The sequence below is a fragment of the Molossus molossus genome, unplaced genomic scaffold (genome assembly GCF_014108415.1).
Source record: "Molossus molossus isolate mMolMol1 unplaced genomic scaffold, mMolMol1.p scaffold_m16_p_5, whole genome shotgun sequence".
NCBI classification, from domain to species: Eukaryota; Metazoa; Chordata; class Mammalia; order Chiroptera; family Molossidae; genus Molossus; species Molossus molossus.
The window spans coordinates 65,306,192-65,327,143 of NW_023425388.1; the positions used below are offsets into that span (position 1 = coordinate 65,306,192).

At 37.3% G+C, this 20,952-nt stretch overlaps 1 protein-coding gene across 1 annotated transcript in view; it reads right to left on the minus strand.

Moving 5' to 3' along the window:
• Nucleotides 1-20,952, minus strand: part of STXBP5L (syntaxin binding protein 5 like) — a 304,365-nt gene that overhangs the window by 140,272 nt on the left and 143,141 nt on the right. Inside the window, exons 12-14 of the mRNA XM_036243664.1 lie at nucleotides 20,596-20,668; nucleotides 10,311-10,458; nucleotides 9,091-9,158 (exon numbers count right to left, since the gene is read on the minus strand). Of these exons, the coding sequence (XP_036099557.1) occupies nucleotides 9,091-9,158; nucleotides 10,311-10,458; nucleotides 20,596-20,668 (289 nt within the window). The remainder of the gene's footprint in view (nucleotides 1-9,090; nucleotides 9,159-10,310; nucleotides 10,459-20,595; nucleotides 20,669-20,952) is intronic.

Genomic DNA, 20,952 nt, shown 5'->3' on the forward strand with positions numbered 1-20,952 from the left:
AGAGAGAGGAACAGAGAGAGAGAAACATCGATGTGAAGGGACACATCGAGTGGTTGCCACCCGCACAACCGACCAGGGCCGGGGACAAACTGCAACCGAGGTACGTGCCCTTAGCGGGAACCGAACCCGGGTCTCTCAGGACCGCAGGCCGACGCTCTAACCGCTGAGCCAAACCGGCCAGGGCGACATTTTAATGATGTTATTTCTTCTAATCCATGAACCAGGTTGTGCTTCCACTTTTTTATATCTTCCTCTATTTCTTTTTTCAATGTCCTGTAGTTTTCTATAATAAGTCCTTTACTTCTTTGGTTAAGTTTATTCCTAGGTATCTTAATTTTTTTGCTGCGATGGTAAATGGGATTTTTTTTTTTTTTAGTTTTTCTTTCTGTGAGTTCATCATTGGTGTATAAGAATGCCATCAATTTCTTGACATTAATTTTGTATCCTGCTACTCTGCCCAATTCATTTATTAAGTCTAGTAGATTTTTGATGGAGTCTTTAGGGTTTTCTGTGTATAATATCATGTCATCTGCAAATAATGACAGTTTCACTTCCTCCTTTCCAATTTGGATCCTTTTTATTTTTTCTTCATGTCTGATTGCTGTGGCTAAGACTTCCAGTACTATGTTAAATAAGCGTAACAAAAGTGGGCATCCCTGTCTTGTTCCTGTCCTTAAGGAAAATGCTTTTGCTTTTTGTCCATTGAGTATGATGTTGGCTGTAGGTCATTCATATATGGCCTTTATTATGTCGAGATATGATCCCTCTATTCCCACATTGCTGAGCGTTTTTATCAGAAATGGGTGCTGAATATTGTCGAATGCTCTTTCAGCATCTATTGAGATATGATCATATGGTTTTCATCTTTCATTTTGTTTATGTGGTGTAACACATTTATTGTTTTGTGAAAATTGTACCAGCCTTGCATCCCTAGGATGAATCCCACTTGGTCATGGAGAATAATTTTTTTGATGTATTGCTGGATCCGATTTACTAATATTTTTTTAGGATTTTGGCATCTATATTCATCAGGGATATTGGCCTGTAGTTTTCTGTCTTTGTAGTTGCTTGTTCTGTAGTGTCTTGGAATTAGAGTTATGTTGGCCTCACAAAATGAGTTTGGAAGTCTTCCTTCTTGAATTTTTTGGAATAGTTTGAAGAGAATGAGTGTTAGTTCTTTGAATGCTCGGTAAAACTCCCCCATGAAGCCATCTGGGCCTGAGCTTTTGTTCGCCGAGAGAGTCTTGATTACATCTTCAATTTCCTTCATTATTATTGGTCTGTTTAAGTTTTCTATCTCTTCCCGGTTCAGTTTTGGGAGACTATGTGTTTCTAGAAATTTGTCCATTTCATTTAGATTGTCCATTTTGTTACCATATAATTGTTTATATATTTGTTAACAATCCTTTATATTTGTGTGGTGTCAGTTATTACTTCTTCTCTTTCATTTCTGATTTTGTGTATTTGGGTTCTCTCTCTTTGTTTCTTGGTGAGTCTACCTAAGGGTCCATCAATCTTGTTTATCTTTTTGAAAAACCAGCTCTTTGTTTCATTGATCCTTTGAATTGTTTTTTTTTTTGTTCTCCATGTCGTTTATTTCTGCTCTGATCTTTACTATTTCCTTCCTTCTACTTGCTCTGGGGTTTTCTTTTTGTTTGCTTTCTAGTTCTTTAAGTTGTGAGGTTAGGTAGTCTATTAGAAATTTTTCTTGTTTCTTGAGGTGGGACTGGAGAGCTATGAACTTCCCTCTCAGAACTGCTTTCGCTGCATCCCATAGATTTTGTGTTGTTGTGTGTTCATTTTCATTGGTTTCCAGGAAGTTTTTAATTTCTTCCTTGATCTCCATGGTAACCCATTCACTGTTCAATAACATGCTATTTAGCCTCCATGTTTTCAAATGTCTTTGCATGTTATTGTTGCAATTGATTTCTAGTTGCATGCCATTGTGATCTGAGAAGATGCTTGATATAATTTCGATCTTCTTAAACTTGTAGAGACTTGCTTTGTGTCCTAATATATGGTCTATCTTTGAGAATGTCCCATGTGCACTTGAGAAGAATGTGAATTCTGCAGTTTGGGTGTGTAATTCTCTGTAGATATCTATTAAATTAATTTGATTTAGCACTTCATTTAGACTCTCTGTTTCCTTGTTAATTTTTTTTCTAGATGATCTATCCATTGATGTCAGCGGAGTGTTGAATTCCCCTGCTATGATTGTATTGCTGTCGATTTCTCCTTTGAAGTCCTCCAGAACATTTTTAATATATTTTGGTGCTCCTATATATTGGGTGCATATATATTTACCAAGGTTATATCTTCCTGGTGGATAGATCCTTTCAATATTATGTAATGGCCTTCTTTGTCTCTAGTAATGGCCAGCATTTTGAAATCTATTCATCAGATATGAGCATTGCTACCCCTGCTTTTTCTCCCTTTCTGTTTGCTTGGAAGATTTTTTCCATTCCTTTACTTTCAACATATGTGTTTTGTTGTGAGGTGGGTCCCTTGTAAACAACATATTTGTGAGTCATGCTTTCTTAACCAGTCAGCTACACTGTGTCTTTTTATTGGAGCATTCATACCATTTACATTTAAGGTGATTATTATTATTTTTTTATATTTAATTTAATTTTATTTTTTATTTATTTATTTATTTTTTTGTTACAGATATTTTACCTTTTTACCCCATTGGCACCCCCCCACCCCACCCCCCCTCCACCCTGTCCCCGGCTTAGTTGTCCATGTCCATTGGTCATGCATACATGCATATAAGTTCTGTGGTTTATCTCTTCCCACCCCCCCACCCCCCATCCCCTCTTCTGAGGGATGTCAGTCTGTGCCCTACTTCCATGTGTCTGGGTCTACTGTATTCCTCAGACTGTTATGTTCATTATATTCCATATGTAAGTGAGATCATGTGGTATTTGTCTTTTTCTGCTTGGCTTCTTTCACTTAGGATAATACTTTCCAGGTCCCTCCATGTCGTCTCAAAGGATAAGAGATCTTTCTTTCTTACCGCTGCATAGTATTCCATTGTGTATATGTACCACAGATTTTTGATCCATTCGTCTACTGGTGGACACTTGGGCTGTTTCCAGATTTTAGCTATTGTAAATAGTGCTGCTATGAACATGGGGGTACATATATTCTTCCTGATTGGTGTTTCAGGCTTCTTAGGGTACATTTCCAGCAGTGGGATCACTGGGTCAAATGGAAGTTCAATTTTTAATTTTTTGAGGTAGCACCATATTGTTTTCCATAGAGGCTGCACCAGTCTGCATTCCCACCAGCAGTGTATTAGAGTCCCCTTTTCTCCACACCCTCGCCAACACTTGTTGTTTGATGATTTGTTGATGGCGGCCATTCTGACAGGTATGAGGTGATATAAGGTGATTATTGATACGTACTTATTTATTGCCATTTTTGTTTAGCGTGGTTATGTTTTTCTTCCTATTTCTTCTACTAATTACAGCTGTCCTTTTAGCATTTCTTGTAGTGCTGATTTGGTACTAATGTATTCCCTTAGCCTTTTTTGTTTGTTTGTTTGTTTTTGGTCTGGGAACCTCTTTATTTGACCTTCTATTTTGAATGATAGCCTTGCTGGATAGAGTAGTCTTGGATTCAGATCCTTGCTTTTCATGACCTTGGTTACTTCATGCCATTCCCTTCTGGCCTGTAGTGTTTCTGTTGAGAAGTCAGCTGAGCGCCTTATGGGGTTCCTTTGTAGGTAACCCGTTGCTTATCTCTTGCTGCCTTTAGTATTCTGTGTTTGTCTTTAATGTTTGACTTTTTTTTTTTTTTTAATTTATCCTCACCCGAGGACATTTTTCGATATTTTATTTTGATAGAGTGGGAGGGAGAGAGAGAGAGAGAGGGAAACATCGACGTGAAAGGGACACATCGAGTGGTTGCCACCCACACAACCCAACCAAGGCCGGGGACAAACTGCAACCGAGGTACAGGCCCTTAGCGGGAACCGAACCCGGGTCTCTTCAGACCGCAGGCCAACGCTCTAACTGCTAAGCCAAACCGGCCAGGGCTGACATTTTTATTACTATGTGTCTTGTTGTAGGCTTGTTCTGGTTCTTCTTAGGGCTCTTTGTGCTTCTTGAACTTAAATGCCTTCTTCCTTCACCAAGTTAGGAAAGTTTTCTGTCACTATTTCTTCAAATATTTTCTAACACTTGCTCATTTTATATTTCTTTGGGGACTCCTATGATACAAATGTTATTACGTTTCCAGTTGTCCCACAGTTCTCTTGAGCTGTCATTCTATTTTTAATTGTTTTTTCCTTTTGGTTTCTGATTGGTTGAGTTTTTTCTACCCTGTCTTCCAATTCACTGACCCAGTCCTCAGTTTCCTCTAGTCCTTCTAATGTGTTCTTCATTTCTGCTATGTCATTCTTCATTTCCATTTGGTTGGTTTTCAGTGTTTCTATATCTTTACTCATGGTGTTGATGTCCTTACTCATGCTGTTGAGCTTCCTCAAGATCATGGTTCTGAACTCTTACCACTGATAACTTGCTTAACTGCATTCCATTTATCTCTGGCAGTGTTCTCTTGTTCTTTCATTTGGCATTTGTTTCTTTGTTTCACCATTTTGGCTATCTCAGTGGGTTTTGGAGCCTGCCAAATTTTCCCTGTGGGTGTTGGAGTTCTGCTCTTTGTGGCTCCCTCTACTGGATTTGGATGAGCATGGGAAGGCCCAAATTAAACCCTACTGTCAAGTCTTAGTTTCCTGGATAAATTTGAAAGCCTGGGAATGGTTCAGTTATCCTCTAGCTTTTTGCCTGGAGGCTATTCGTCTCAGTTACTCGGGGCCTTGGAATATAGCCCTCTGGTGTTCTGCATAAGAGGATTTCCAGAGGGTGGAACAGATGCTGGTTGTTAATGAGCCTCAATCTGCATTTCTTTGGCTCACCTGGAAGGGGCTGAATCTCTGAGGGAAGGTCTGCCCTTTTTCCCCACAGCTCTGGGAAAGAGCAAGCTGGCCACTGTCCTTTGTTACCGCGACTCAGCAAAAACTTTGAGCACCCTCCAAGTCCTGGGTATCCCCACAGAGTTCCAGTCCAGTCTGCCCCACCTCTTTCAGAGCCCAAGGTGAGTGGCTGTAGCCAATCTAATGCTCTGTCCCAACCCGCTGTGCTGTGGAGCCTGCTTGAAATTTTAAGCCTGAGGGCACTGCTCACATCTAAGGCCACTGCTGTCCATGGGCTCTCAGCCCGCCACCCTCTCACACCTCTGCAGATCCTACCAATGTCCCTGGTTATATTGTCCTTTCCCATTGCTTTTCTGTTGCTTTTTTCCAAACTATTTGTCTTTAATTTAGTTGTAATTCCTGTTTGGTCCTGGGAGATCATCTGTGTAGCTTCCATTCACTCCACCACCATTTTTTCTCCTCTTGAGGATCTTTTCATGTGTCTGTGGGCCATGTATAAGTCTTCTTTGAAGAAATATCTATTTGGGTCCTCTTCCTATTTCTTAATTGGATTTTAAAATGTTTAGTTGAGTTCTTCACATGCTTTTGATATTAACCCCTTATCAGATATAACATTTATCTTTATTATTTTCTGTTTTTCCTCTGACACTATAACAGTGGTTCCCAACCTGTGGGTCACGATCCCTTTGGGGGTCAAATGACCCTTTCACAGGGGCCACCTAAGACCATTGGAAAACAAATATTTCCGATGGCGATTCATAACAGTAGCAAAATTACAGTTATGAAGTATCAACAAAAATAATTTTATGATTAGGGGTCACCACAACATGAGGAACAGTATTAAAGGGTCACGGCATTAGAAAGGTTGAGAACTACTGCTCTATAACTTCATATTACCTATCTTCTAGCTCACTGATTCTTTCTTCTGAAGTCTGAAGTTGATCCCTTCTAGTAATTTTCAATTACTGTATTCTTATGCTCCAGAATTTTTTTTCATTCTTTTTATAATTTCTATCTCTGTTTATATTCTTATTTAAGAATATAAATAAGAATTTATATTCTTATTTATTTCGCTTATGTCTTTTTTTTTTTTTTTTTTTTTTCAATTTTGTTTAGTTGTTCTCTTGTAGTGTACTGCACTTTTTAAAGACAATTATTTTGAGTTGCTTATCAGGTAATTCACAGATATGTATTTCTTGAGGGTCAGTTTCTATAGGTTTACTTTGTCCCTTGATTGGGCTGTGTTTCCCTATTTCTTTATGTGCCTTGTTATTTATTGTTAGGAATTTGTCATTTGAAAATATAGTCACTTCTTATGAACTGGCTTTGTACAGGGGAAGACCTTCACCAATCAACTTAGGTAAAAAAATCTTTGTGCCTCTCAAATCTTTAATGAGGATTTGTCTTCTCTGGACTTGTGTTTGTGTGATTTCCCAATTAGAGAAGTTTGCTAGTTTTCTTCAGGAGTTTGTAGCCTCATGCTCCCTCTATTGTCTGTCTTCAGTATTGCAAGTTTGGGGAACACTTCAAAAACCATTGAGCTCTTTTTTGCTCTCTGCAGCTGGCTGACATTCAAGTTTCATCAGTGCTCAGATTCAGGTGAGACAGAAACTAATTTCTTCGGAAACCCCCTAAAAAGCAGGAATATTGGAAGTCCATTCTACTCTCTTTCCCTCTGATGAGAGAAGGTGAAAATTGCACTTTCCTCCTGAACACAAGCTGTGCCAATTTTGCAGAGGAACTGACCTAGTTTAATTGAGTTTAACTGGTTATTTTAACCTATTTCAATGTGACTGTTCTTGGCTTTGAGCTTGCCTGGGTGCTACAACTTTTTACTGGTTTCTCAAGTTTTCATAAAAACTTTTTGTACTATATATTGTTGTTATGTCAGTGTCTCTATGAGTGAACAAAGTCCGGGGCTATCTGTTCTGATATCTTGCTTATGTCACTCTCCATCAATTCGTTTATAGAGTAGTTTTCAATTCCTTTTCTCTCAACCTAACCATACTGTTATAATTGAAGTGAGTGTATCATAAATAGCATGTAGTGGGGTGATAATTTTTAATCCACTCTGCCAATCTATGAATTTGAATTGCTGTATTTAGAACATTTAAACTTAATTTAATCATGGCTATGTTAGGACTTCAGTCTGTCAATTTTTTTTTTCTTTCCTGCCTTCCTATGAGTTAACCAAATTATTTTAATACAGCCATTTTGATGTGTCAGTGTTTTTTAGTGTTATCTGTTTGCATTGTTTTTTTTTTATATGGTTGCTTAAAGTATAACAACTTGTCACAATCAATTGGTGTCATCATATTACCATATCTAGGAGAGTATAAAAACCTTACCTCCCTTTATATTACATTCTCCCATTTATAATTGTCTTAAAGATTTCCCCTATACATATATAGAACCACATCAGACAATGTAACTATAATATTTTATTCAACCATCAAATACAATTTTAAAAAGTCAAGAGGATAAAAGCCTTTTGCATTTATTTGTATTTTTGCTAAATGTGTTTTTCCTTCCTTCTTGATATTCCAAGGTTCCTTCTTTTATCATTTCCTTTTTGCTTAGAGAACTTCCTCTAGACATTCTTGATGTTGACAAAATTTTTTGTTTTCTTCTGGAATGTGTTGATTTTTCTTTCATCTCTGAATGATAATTTGCTGGGTATAGCATTCTGAGTTGCCAGTGTTTTTTCTAGCAGCACTTAAAATTCAGTTTTCCTTCTGGCCTCCACAGTTTCTGATGAGAAATTCACCATCATTCATATTGGTTTTGCCCTATAGTCACTTCTGTCTTGCTATTTCATATTTTTTTCTTAGTGTTTAATGTTCAGAGGTTTGGCTATGATGTGACATGTGGATTTCTTGTGGTTCATTCAATTTCTGGAATCTATAGGTCTTCTGCCAAATTTGGAAATTTTTCAGTCATTTTCTTTACATGCCTCTTTCAGTCCTGTTCTCTTTTTTCTTTATTCGCTGGATTTCCATTGACACAAAAGGTAAAGGGTGTGTGTCTCATTACTGTTTGGCAGTGGTGACAATTCTGGCTCCCCACATGATCTCTGACACCACAGGTGATGAGTTTCATTACCACCCAGCAGACTTAAAAGTCCCAGCTTACTACTCAGCCTTTGTTCAGTGTCAGAAAATGACATTCCTCTCAAAAGGAAGCTGAGGCACCATTTTATAGCCTAATCAGGGTAAAAATCCAGGTTCCCCAGTCTGGCTTTGTTTGAGTGGGTTGGGGTGGGACCGTAGTTTTTTTCTGTGGCAGTAAGCTAGAGTAAAGAGATTATTTTCTAAAAGTTTTCTGTCTCAATAAGCTATCTCTTTCCTCATCCATCCTTTGGCTAGAGAGAAATAACTTTTACTGGTATTTTGTCTGTTTGTTTGTGACCACTGGCAGATCCAGGTTGCCAGCTTCTTCAGCTCCAATTCTGGAACATATAAGGCAAAAAGCAAACCCAGGAAACTTACCACCATGTCATTCCTTAGACTTGGGGGCCTTTCCAGTCTGACTTCTCTCCATCTTTTCCAGTCATCTTATGTTTGTTTAATATATAGTACTCAGGGTTTTTAGTTGTATTTCGTAGGAACAGGGAAAAGTACATCTACTCTACTGTCCCATAAGTAGAACACTTTGTTATCTTTTAAATTTCATTTTTATCTGTTGCTATATATCTTTTCATTACTAATATTGGAGCATCTAGTAGGCTGCTACAGAAAGTGGTGACATTTCTGGAGTTATAAATTTTAAAGCATACTTTAAATAACTACCTGATGGGCTATAGAGCAGTGATTTTACAGGAATCAAGAGATATTGGTAAGGACCTTTCTAAGGCTAATAATCTATGATTTCCACAGGAATTCTTCCTTGACTAGTTTATCATGATTTTTCTTTCTTTGACTTTCTCCTACTCTTATAATCTACACTTAATTATTTTTGTTATATATCAATGTTTTCAGTAGTTCCATTCTATCTTCCACTAAGGTTATAATCTTTGGCTAGAATTTGTGTCTTATATTTTACTTTTACTTAAACTGTCAGTACGCCTAGAGTATAATTATGAGAAATTGTAAAAATTCATTAAAATACTTTTGATGATAAATTGATAAATTTACAAAGCATATCCCACTTACCCGGTAATAATAATTTCTGGGTATGTTTGTGTTCCAAGATTCCATGCTCCTCCACTGATGGGCCACTCCTAAATATATTATCCAGAAAGAATTTATAAGTTTACTTTTAAAATTTGAATAATTTGAAGATTTAAAGTAAAAATATTTTATAATAATGGTAAAAGATTTTCTTAGAAGTCAATAGCTGTAAGAATGTAGCTATCTTTTAATTCTTTTATTCAGCAAAGAATTCCAAATGTATAATTCCATCACCTTTAAAAATATTTATTTGAACAAAGATTACAATTTATATTAAAAAGTCAGAGACCTGGCTGGTTTGGCTCAGCAGTTAGAGCATTGGCCCTTGGACCAATGAGTCGTGGGTTCAATTCTGATCAAGGGCACATAACTTGGTTGCAGTTCGGCCTTGGATGGGTCATGTGTGAGGCAACCAGTTGATGTGGCTCTATCACATCTATGCTTCTCTCTGTCTGTCTCTCTGTCCCTCCCTCCCACTCTATCTGATAATAAATAGAAAAATATCCTCAGGTGAGGAATAAAAAAATTAAAAGTCAAAGAAGTATTTTCAATTATACAAATACAGTGTTGTTACATTTGTCACATAATCTGTTTACTGCCAAACTATTGTGGTGTCATTTAACATAGAATTCTATGTAAATTGTGCCACCCTGGAGCTGTCTACCCCAAAAGCCCTGTACAAATAATAGAAATCATAATTGGTGGTCTACTACAATTATATTTGAATCCTGTAGTTAAATACAATAAAATAAAATTCCAGAAAGTTATTTAACAAATAACTTTTGGTAATTATGTCTTATGTTAACCTACACTAATAAGAAATGATTAAGTAGAAAGGGTTGACTTGAATTTCTTAAAACATAATCCTTCATCCAAAAGAATTAAGTTACATCTTATAATTTAAATTTTTTATTTTAAATATACTTGGCATATAAATATATATGATACATAAGTATATCTCAGAATATAATTGTATACATATTATGTAAGAAATTTATATTCCTGTAAGTTTAAAGGTATGTAGCATGTAGGAAACTTGAATTCCAGAGGTTATATCTTTTATTGATTCCAACTTGTGACCCCAAACAATTTATTTCAAGTCTTCTTTTATGGAAAGTCCAAAAAATATATAACAACTATATAACAAAATATGATCGCATAATATGAGTACAAGACAATTTATTTTTAATTGTTACTTTTACCTTATTACTGTATCCTTGTTTTTTATGCTTGACTCCTATAGCGTAGAGAACTAGAATCAAATCTGGTGGGCAGTCAGCAAAGTAGGCTGTGCACGTAACTGGTGATTCGTGAATGTCCATGGGATACGGATTTTCAAAGATTGGAAAACTAATAGATAAGGACACTATATTAGGTTCATTTTACAATGACAAAAAATAAAATAACTTTTATAAAACAAGCCCTAAAATATATTCTATATATTAATTATACATTTCACCTAATTGCTTTTTAAGCATCATAAAACAAGAATCATATGAACAACAATGCTCTTTTTGAAATACTTATCTATAAAATGTAATATAAATATTGGTAGACTTTTACTTGAATAAATTAATTTTCTTTCCATAATTCAAAAATTCCAGTGATATCCCTTTTATCTAAATATTTACATAACATACTTATAAGAATTAAAATATCTTCTTAGTAAATTTGAAATGTTTTTCCAAGCAAGGTAATATATAAGTAAGTGTTTTATTTCTGTTTTTTGCTGGAGTAATTGAAAGATGTGCAAGATTATACCACACTTAAGATAATTTCCTATGTAAACCAGAGAACATAGTGGGAATGAAGACTTATGGATGCAGTAAATGTCATATCCTCAAGCCTATAATATTAAAGAGTCATATAAGTTCAGAACCAAATTAATAATTCTTACAGCCATAATATATTGTGCAGTACCTATGTACCAGATATATCAAGCACTGTAGTATAAGGAATTGGATATTATTCTATGTTCCATCTGTTCCAGGTTTGTGTGATCATGTTACTTGTGATACAATGTGTATTTGGGAGGGCTATTAAAAATAATTTCCTCCCCCCACTGTTAGGAACTTAATTAATAATTTAGCCCAATCTTCAGAGAATATGGTGTATGTAAGTGTGTGTGTAAACTACAGATAGTTTTCCAAATAGGAATAGTAGTATATGCAAAATCAGGTGGGAAGAACCAAGATGTGTTTAAAAAAATGGCAAGTGGGTTAAACTGCATGGATCAGAGTTCCCCTCTTTCAGAGTAGAAATTATCAATATTTCTTAGATTGAAGAACTGGAAGTAAAATAAATAGATCACCTAAAGACCAGATCTACAACTCAGCATTTGTATTGTAAAAATGTTTGGGCCCTGGCCAGTTTGGCTCAGCGGTTAGAGCATCAGCCTGCGGTCCGGAGAGACCCGGGTTCGGTTCCCGCTAAGGGCACGTACTTCGGTTGCAGTTTGTCCCTGGCCCTGGTCGGTCGTGCGGGTGGCGGCCACTCGATGTGTCCCTTTCACATCGATGTTTCTCTCTCTCTCTCTCACTTCCTCTCTCTCCCTCCCACTCTATCTGTACAAAAGATGGAAGAATATCCTCGGGTGAGGATAAAAAAAAAAAAATGTTTGGGAAAGAGTATGGAAAAATATATTTAAGGAAGAAATAATAACTAAAAATGTATTATAGGAATTTTGATGTAAAAGTTCAAACTGGTTGCTGTGGAAATGTAAACAAAGCTATAAATCCAAGAAACCAAGAAAAGAAAAAAATTTGTAAGCCCTAATGCTTGTTTTTATGTAGAGGAATGGGGGAGGAATGAAGAAGCACACAAATGAACTTGAAAAACAGTCCAGAGGTTCCAGTCAAAATTGTGGGAGAAGATGAAAGCTGCACTCATCTCCCATTACCACATCAAAATAATGACTAAATTATATAACACTCAGTCTGGATAACCATCTGAAGACTAGCTGAACAGAAGTCCTATAAGTAAAGATATACATATGACCTGGGCCCTGAGGCTAAGGCAACTAGATTCCATTCTTATGTAGGCCCCTTAGCTAAGGCGACTAAATGACTCCATTTTTATCATCAATGGACCTTCCTTGGTATTCTTCCAATAATAGCTTAATTAGAAGTAAAGGAATTTTGCCTAACATTATAGTTGCCCTACGTGTTGGGAGGTATCTTGCAGTTTCCAAGTATCGAAAACTGAAAATCATGAACCCAATGATTAATGCTAATTTTGACTTCTGTAATGGCTGTCACACCCACTATTGTACCGGTCCCCTGAGGGGCAGCCAAAAGGGAATGGGGCTTCTGTCTCTAAAAGTGGATAAGCAAGAAGAATCAGGCCTGCTGATCTGAGGGGAGACCATGCCCCCAGCAACCCACTGGGGAAAATAAAGTGCTCCTTTACAATTCGGCTGTGCGTCTCATCTCGCGGACACATTACAACACATAGCAGCTGGTAGAAGGGGCGGAGATGCAAAATGAACTGGCCCTGCTCCTATATGTGGCAATTGAGGATCTGGAGGGATAGCTCAGTTGCAGAGGTCTCCCCTGAGGAATGAGGAATTTCAACCCCATACTGGACTACCCAGCTCAGAAAACCAGGAAGAAGAGTCCATATACCATCTAGCAGTGAAAATCAGCAAGGCTTCCATCTACCCATGTGAGACAGGAGACTGCTAGAAACCCAGGTATCCTCTTAAAGGTACAACACACAAACTCTTGCTCACAGGCACTCACTCTAAACTCTGGTGGAGGGACAAGACTTTGGAAGGCCCCAGAGTCATACAGGGAGAGACTGAGTTGTGTGCCTTTAGGGTGAGGGCTGAAGGAACAGCCACCAATGTGCCTTTGTTGAGTCCTCCTTCAGCACAGACTAGAGGTACCATCTTTCATGGGCCACCTCCAACCCCCCACACCCCCCTCCATGGCATTAGCCTGATGAGCTAGCTCCACTAGCTTCACCCTGACAAGTCTCAGAGATCCTGCCCTATTCAATTCACACACAGCCCTGAGGCTTTTCTCAGTGGCAACCAGCCTGGGCCCACACTGTAATTGTCTTTAAAAACTCTCGAGAAATTGTAGTCAAGCCCAGAAAGTGCCAGAGACACAGAGGGAGAAACTAAGTTGTGTGGCTTTAGGGTGAAAGGCAGCGTCCTGCACTGCCAACAGGTGCCACATTTCCTATGTTAAGCTCTCCCCACACGTCCAAATCTAAATCTGCATTATCTTGGTAAATTCTACTAGCTCTACCCTGCCCATTCCCTGAAACCCTGTCCCACTTCAAATATCTGCAGGCCCCAGGTGGGTGGCCTGAAACTTTGGCTGAGTGACTTCAGAACCAGCACTGGTGCTGAGTTTGAATCTATATTAACTTGGTGGACACCACTCACCCCATCCTGGTGACTATCTGGGACCTTCCCTCATACAACTCATGTACCACCTGAGGTTATTTCAGTGGTTGAGCCTTGCAGGCAGTTGGCTGATTGTAGGGTGCTTTGGGCCTTTTGTTGATCTGCCCTAGGCCTGGTGTTGGTGGCAGCTGGCCTTGGTTTGCAGCTTGGCCCCTCCCACAACCACTCAGGCTCAGCAACAGCAGCTACCAACCTTGGATCATTCTGTAGCTCCTAATAGGTTGTTCGGGCATGTACCAGGCAGCATTTAACAAAACCTTCATTGGAATCCCTCCCAAGAAGCCCCAGAACAAATACACCCAGTGGCTGGCTTCAGACCACAGTAGAACACCACATGATTGGTTCCACAAATAGCACAACCAAAGAGAAGTCTCAGTAGGCACCAGTCTTGGCTGAAGAAAATTCTGCTTCATAGGTCAACTTCCACATAGCACCTCATATACTGTGGTCATGGTCAATACTTACAGCCATCCGGCCTGACAGTAAACTCCACACACAACAAGCCAACAGCAATCAAGACTCAATTACAACAAAAGGGAACACATAACCAACACAAAGTACACTCCTGTAGTACCCAGATCAGGAAAACTGTACCACTGGGACCTACAGGACACCTACTACATAAGGCCACCACAACAGGAATGGGAGACATAGCAGATCTACCTAATACATAGAAACAAACACAGAGAAGCAGTCAAAATGGGTAGAAAAAGAAACATGTCTCAAACTAAAGAACATGAGAAATCTACAGGAAAAGAACTAAATAAAATGGAGTCAAGCAATACAGAGCTCACAACAATGGTTATAAGGATTCTCAAGGAAGCAAGTGAAAACTTCAACAAAGACTGACATCCCTCAGAAGAGTGGGTGGGGGCGGGGGGGTGGGAAGAGATAAACCACAGAACTTAAATGCATATATGCATAACCAATGGACATGGACAACAAAGCTGCGGACGGGGTGAGGGGGGCAAGGGGAGGAGGGTGTCAATGGGGTAAAATAGGAGAAACATCTGTAACAAAAAAAAATTAAAAAAGAAAAGAAAACTTCAACAAAGAGATAGCAAGCATTAAAAAAGACATAGAGACCAGAAAAAGAAGCAGTCAGGAATAAAGAATATAACTGAAATGAAAAATATACTAGAAGGAATAAACAGCACATAAGATGAAGCAGAAGATGAATCAGTGATTTGAAAGATAAAGTAGAAAACACAGCAGCAAAAAAAGAAAAGAAAAGAAAGAAAAAAAAATGAGGATAGTTTAAGGGACTTCTGGGACAATAGCAAGTGTAACAACATTCACATCATATGGACCAAGAAGAAGAGAGAGTAAGGAACTGAGACCCTGTCTGAAGAAAAAATAACTGAAAACCTCCTTAACCTGGTGAAGGAAAAAGACACACAAATCCAGGAAGTACAGAGAGTCCCAAACAAGATGAACCCAAGAAGGCCTACACCAAGTCATATAATTAAAATGGTAATAGTTAAAGATACACAAAAAAAGACTTAAAACAGGAAGAAGGAGAAGGAGAAGAAAGATAGTTACCTACAAAGAAAATCCATTAAGACTGTTAGATTTCTCAACAGAAACTTTTCATACCAGAAGGCATTGACATGAAATAGTCAAAGTGATAAAAAGCAAGGACCTACAGCAAGACTATCATTTAAAATCGAAGGAGAGATAAAGAGCTTCCCAGAGCAAAAAAAGCTGAAGAAGTTCATCACGGCCAAAGCAGTAAAAGAAATTCTTAAGGGACTGCTTTAAGAATAATGAAAAATATTTTACAAACTAAAAATGAACTATCAGAAAGGGAAATTAAGAAAATAATCCCATTACAATTGCATTAAAAATTAAAATACCTAGAATAAATTTAATCAAGGATGTAAAAGACTCAGAAAATTATAAGACACTGAAGAAAGAAACTGGAAAAGATACAATATGTGGAAGCATGTACCATGTTTATAATTAAAAGAATAATATAATTAAAATGTCCATACTACCAAAGCAATCTATAGATTCAGCACAATTCCTATCAAGATACTTATAATGTATTTCACAGAACAAATATTCCAAAAATTTACATGGAACCACAAAATACTCTGAATAGCCATAGCAATCTCAAGAAAAAAGTACAAATTTGGAGGAATCACACTACCTGATATCAGACTATACTATAAGGCTATAATAATCAAAACATCATGATACTGACATAAAATCAGACACATAGATCAATGAAACAGAATAGATAGCCCAGATATAAACACATACCTATATGGTCAATTAATATATGACAAAGGCAAGTACATACAATAGGGTAAAGACAGTCTATTAAATAAATGGTGTTGGGAATATTGGACAGATACAGGCAAAAATGAAACTAGACCACCTTCTTATATCATATACAAGAATAAACTCAAAATAAATTAAAGATTTAAATGTAAAATTTGAAACCATAAAACTTCTAGATGAAAATAGGCAGTAAACACTCTGATATTTTTCTTAGCAATATTTTTATGACATATTTCCTCATGCAAAAGAAACAAAAACAAATTGTAAACAAATGAGACTACATCAAACTAAAAAGCTTTTGCACAGCAAAAGAAATCATCAACACAATGAAAAGACAACCTAGTAAATGGAAGAAGATATTTGCTAATGATACATCTAATAAGAGGTTAATATCCAAAATTTATGAATAACTCATGCAAGCCAACACTAAAGCAAACAATCTAATTTAAAAATGGGCAGAGGACCCGACTAGACACTTCTCCAAAAAGAACATACAGATGGCCAGTATATATATGTGAAAAGATGCTCAACATCACTAATAATCAGAGAAATGCAAATTTAAACCACAGTGAGATGTCATCTCACACCTGTCAGAATGGCTATCATCAACAGATCAACAAACAAGTTTTGGTGAGAATGTAGTGAAAAAGAAAGCCTTAGTGCACTATTGGTGAAAATGCAAACTGGTGCAACCACTGTAAAACAGTATTGAGGGTCATCAAAACATTAAAAACAGAAGTACCTTATTACCAAACAATTCCACCTCTGGGTATGTATCCCCAAAAAACAAACACTAATTCAAAAGAACATATGCACCCCTATGTTTATTGCAGTGTTATTTATAATAGCCAGGGTATGGAAAAAACCCAAGTGCCCATCAGTAGATGAGTAGATAAAGAATTTGTGATACATATACAATGGAATATTACACGACCATAAAAAAGAATGGCATCTTACCATTTGTGACAACATAGATGAACCTAGAAGGTATTTATTATGCTAAGTGAAGTAAGTCAAAGACAAAGACAAATACCATTTAACTGCTCTTATAAATGGAATCTTAAGAAAAAAATAACAACAAACCAAAACAGAAACACATTCCTAGATATAGAGAACAAAATGTTGGTTGCCAGATGGGAGGGGGTTGAGGGGAAGGGTTAAAACACTGAGGGGATTAAGTAGTACAAACTGATAGTTACAAAATAGTCATAAGGATGTAAAGTACAGCATGGGAAATATAGTCATTAATATTGTAATAACTATGTATGGTGCTAATGGGTACTGGACATATCAGGGGGATCATTCTATAAAGTATATGATTGTCTAATCACTATGCTGTATACAAGAAACTAATACAAAATAATATTAAAAGAGAGAGAACCCATGGACATGGACAATAGTGTTGTGATGGTGGGTGGAGGTAGGGGGTGGGTGGAAGAAAAAGAGTGTATAAGGGGATATGGTGATGGAAAAAATAAAATAAAAATAAATTAAATTATAAAAACAAAATAATATTGAAAGTGTAATTGAAAAATTAAAATTAAAATTAAACTTCTCAAAAAAATTACATTAAAAGATAATAAAAATATAGTGTAGAAAAGCCCAGCTCAGTGGATTGAACATCGTCCCATGGACTGAGAGGTTCTGGTTCGATTCCCAGTCAGGGCAAATACCTGGGTTGCAGGCTTGATCCCCAGGAGGGAGTATACATAAGGCACCTGATTGATATTTCTCTCTCACATCTATGCGTCTATCTCTCCCCCCCTTCCTCTCTCTCTGAAAAAAAAAAAAGTCAATAAAAACATATTTAAAATGTGTGTGTGTGTGTGTGTGTGTAGTGTAGAATTTAAAAAAAAGAAAAAAGTGGTGCCTGGGCTTCCAGTCCAGATGGTGAAGTATATAAACACAGTACTTACCTCCTCCCATGACCACATCAAAATTACAACTAAACTACAGAACAATCATCACTGAGTCCCACCTCAAGAGTAGCTGAACAAAAGTCCTATAAGTAAGTATATACAGAAGAAGCCATGTGTGGCAGTTCAAAATTGGCACAGATATTTTGGCTTAAAGGTCCTCCCTGGGAAGCAAGGAGTCCCAGTCCCCCACCAGGGTCCCCAGCCCAGGATTCCACAACCGAGATAGAAGTCTCCATAAATTCTGGCTCTGAAAACCAGCAGAGATGTGGCTGAGTGAGTCAGGGAGCTACTAGAGTTCCAGGTATTCCTTTTAAAGGGCCCATGCACAAACTTGTTGCTGATGGATTCACTTGCTCTGAACTCCAGCACTGGGGTGGCAGCTCAAAAGATGCCAGAGACATACAGAGAGGAAATTAATTGTCTGGCTTCAGAGAGAGATGGGGGGGGGGGCAGCTTTCTCTCAGACAAAAGTGTTGGCAGAGCTAGTATTTCTTTGCTAAGCCTTCCCACTGTGGGTGCAGGTGGGTACTATATGAGTCTCCCTCAATCTGGCTAACACTGTTTGCCCTCACCCTGTTGATGTCCTTCCAATTTCTGGGCCTATCCAAACCACTTCCAGTGGCTTTTCCATACAAATGGCCTGTCTTGGCTCATGCTGTGAACTTTCCTAAAATCTCTCAAAGTTTCACAACCCTAAACAAGTTATCATGTGGCCTCAGGGTGCCCTGTACCCCTCGGTAAGCAGCCTCAAGCTTGGCACTATCAACAACTGGCCTTAGTTCACAGCTCAGCCTTTCCCAGGGAAGCCTGGTACAGGTAGCAACCATCTGCAGATCATTTTGTAGCTAAAACTGGGTGGACCTGGGCAGGGCATAGGCAGTAGCTGACCTTGGCCTGCAAATCCCAATAAGCCCCAGTACCAACACACCCAGCTTCCAGCTTGAAACCACACCAGAATACCACCCAACCACCTCCACAAATAACACACAACCCACACAGGGGATACACCTGGAACACCAGCTCAGGTGAACAGAGAGACTGCCACTAAACCCCACAGGACACCTACTACATAAGGCCATTTGATCAAGATATAGCAACTCTACCTAATACATAGAAACAAATTCAGAAAGGCAGCCAAAATGGGGAGACCAAAAACAACAACAACAAAAATATATTCTAATTAAAAGGACAGAACAAAACTAAAAAAACAAAACAAAACAACACTAAACCAAATGGAGACTAAACTGCAGAGTTCAAAGCACTGGTTAGAAGGATGCTCAAGGATCTCAGTGAGAACTTCAACAAAGAGATAGAAAACATAAAAATGGGAACAAAAGCATAAAAAAGTACCAGTTAGAAATGAAGAATACAACAACCAAAATGAAGAATACATTAGAGGGAATCAATAGATTCCCTGATGAAACAGAGGATTGAATCTGCAATTTGGAAGATAAAATAGTAGAAAACACAATCTGAACAGAAAAAGAAAAAAAAGATCCCCAAAAATGAAGACAATTTTAGGGGTCTCTGGGACAACATCGGGTATACCAACATTCACATCATAGAAGTACCAGAAGGAGAAGAGAGAGAGCAAGAAATTGAAAACCTATTTGAAGAAATAATGATGAAAAATTCCTTAATCTCATACAAGCCCAGGAAATGCAGAGTCGCAAATAAGATGAACCCAAAGAGGCCCATTCCAAGACACGTCATGTACACAAAATTTAATCAAGTTTAATATCGATAAATAGAGGCAAAATTCAGTTATGATGATCTTATGGGGCAAATCTTACATCCCTTTCAAAATATTGAAATATTAGGTGATGCAAACCAGCATAAAGAAGAACTCTGGCTTTTACATTTACAAAGTACATGGAAATTAGAACTACAACTAAATTTTTTCAACAAAAATTTATTGAGAACATACTCCATGTGGAGACAAAGCTCCATCTTCATGAGGCCTACAGTCTGACAGGGAGACAACCTTCAAAACAATAACAAGTGTAAAATTTCATCTTTGTCAAAAGCTATTAAGGAGAAAAACATGGGAGCTATAAAAGTCCTTAATAGGATATTTGAGCAAATTATATAGATAATAAAAGATTTTTTAATGAGGAAATGATATCTGACTTGAGATTTTTATAAGACATTAATAAAGAGAAAAAGGAAGAGAAGATTATTCCATGCAGAGGAGTGAGAAATATACAAAAATTCTGCAAATATAATAAGCTAAAAGATCAGTGGGTCTAGAGCACAGAGTGAGGGAAATCAGTTTCATTTATATCATCATTTATAGTAAATATGTGTAGCCGGGAAGAAAGTGTTCATCAATTTCAAGTCTATGTTTTATTATCCATATAAAGGAGTGGAAAGCATCACTCTTACAGTAAATTTTTTGTTTGTTTCCATTGCCCACAACATAATGAGAATTTTTTTAAAAAAAGAGGGCCTCCATCTTATCTGCCCCCAACATCCTGCTCTTTTGTATTGACTATTGAAGTAGTCCAATAATACTTTTATCGTCAGTAGACTAGCAGATGGCCACGTAGTACAATGTGAAAGTTTTCATAACAGCTGCTTTTGCTTAGGGAAACAGCAGGAATGTGATCCATTTTGCTTGTTCTGATTCTCTAAACATTAGGTGCTGCCTTTAAAAATCTCTTGATTTTTCTGTTCTCTTCATTTTTCCAGTTTGGTTTTCATTATTGAACCAAATTACATTTCTGTAATTCTAGCAAAACAATAGTCCACATAAAGAATAGTTACTGTCTAAAAATACTAATGTCAATTATTTATAATGCCCTTCAGTATTTTAACTGTAATGAACAGATTTTAAAAATAGTGTTATTCTGAACACAGATAACTTACTTGCTTTGTGTCAGATCAACTACAATGAGATCTTTCTCCAGAAGTACTACGACCGCATAGGGTTCTTGAAATTCTACAAGATAAAAACATAAAAAAGTTTTTATATTTCACATTTTATAAAATCACCAAACTTACATTTCCTTTATCTGCTGTAAAAATGTTATTTAAAAGATTTGGGAAGACCTAAATATGAGCCAAAGTAAGAATTAGCAAGAGCACTTAAAAAAAACACTTTTTTTGTTTTTTTAGCCCTGGCCAGTTTGGCTCAACATTTAGAAGATTGGCCTACGGACCAAAGAGTTTCGGGTTTGATTCCAGTCAAGGGTACATACCTACATACCTCGGTTGTGGTCAATC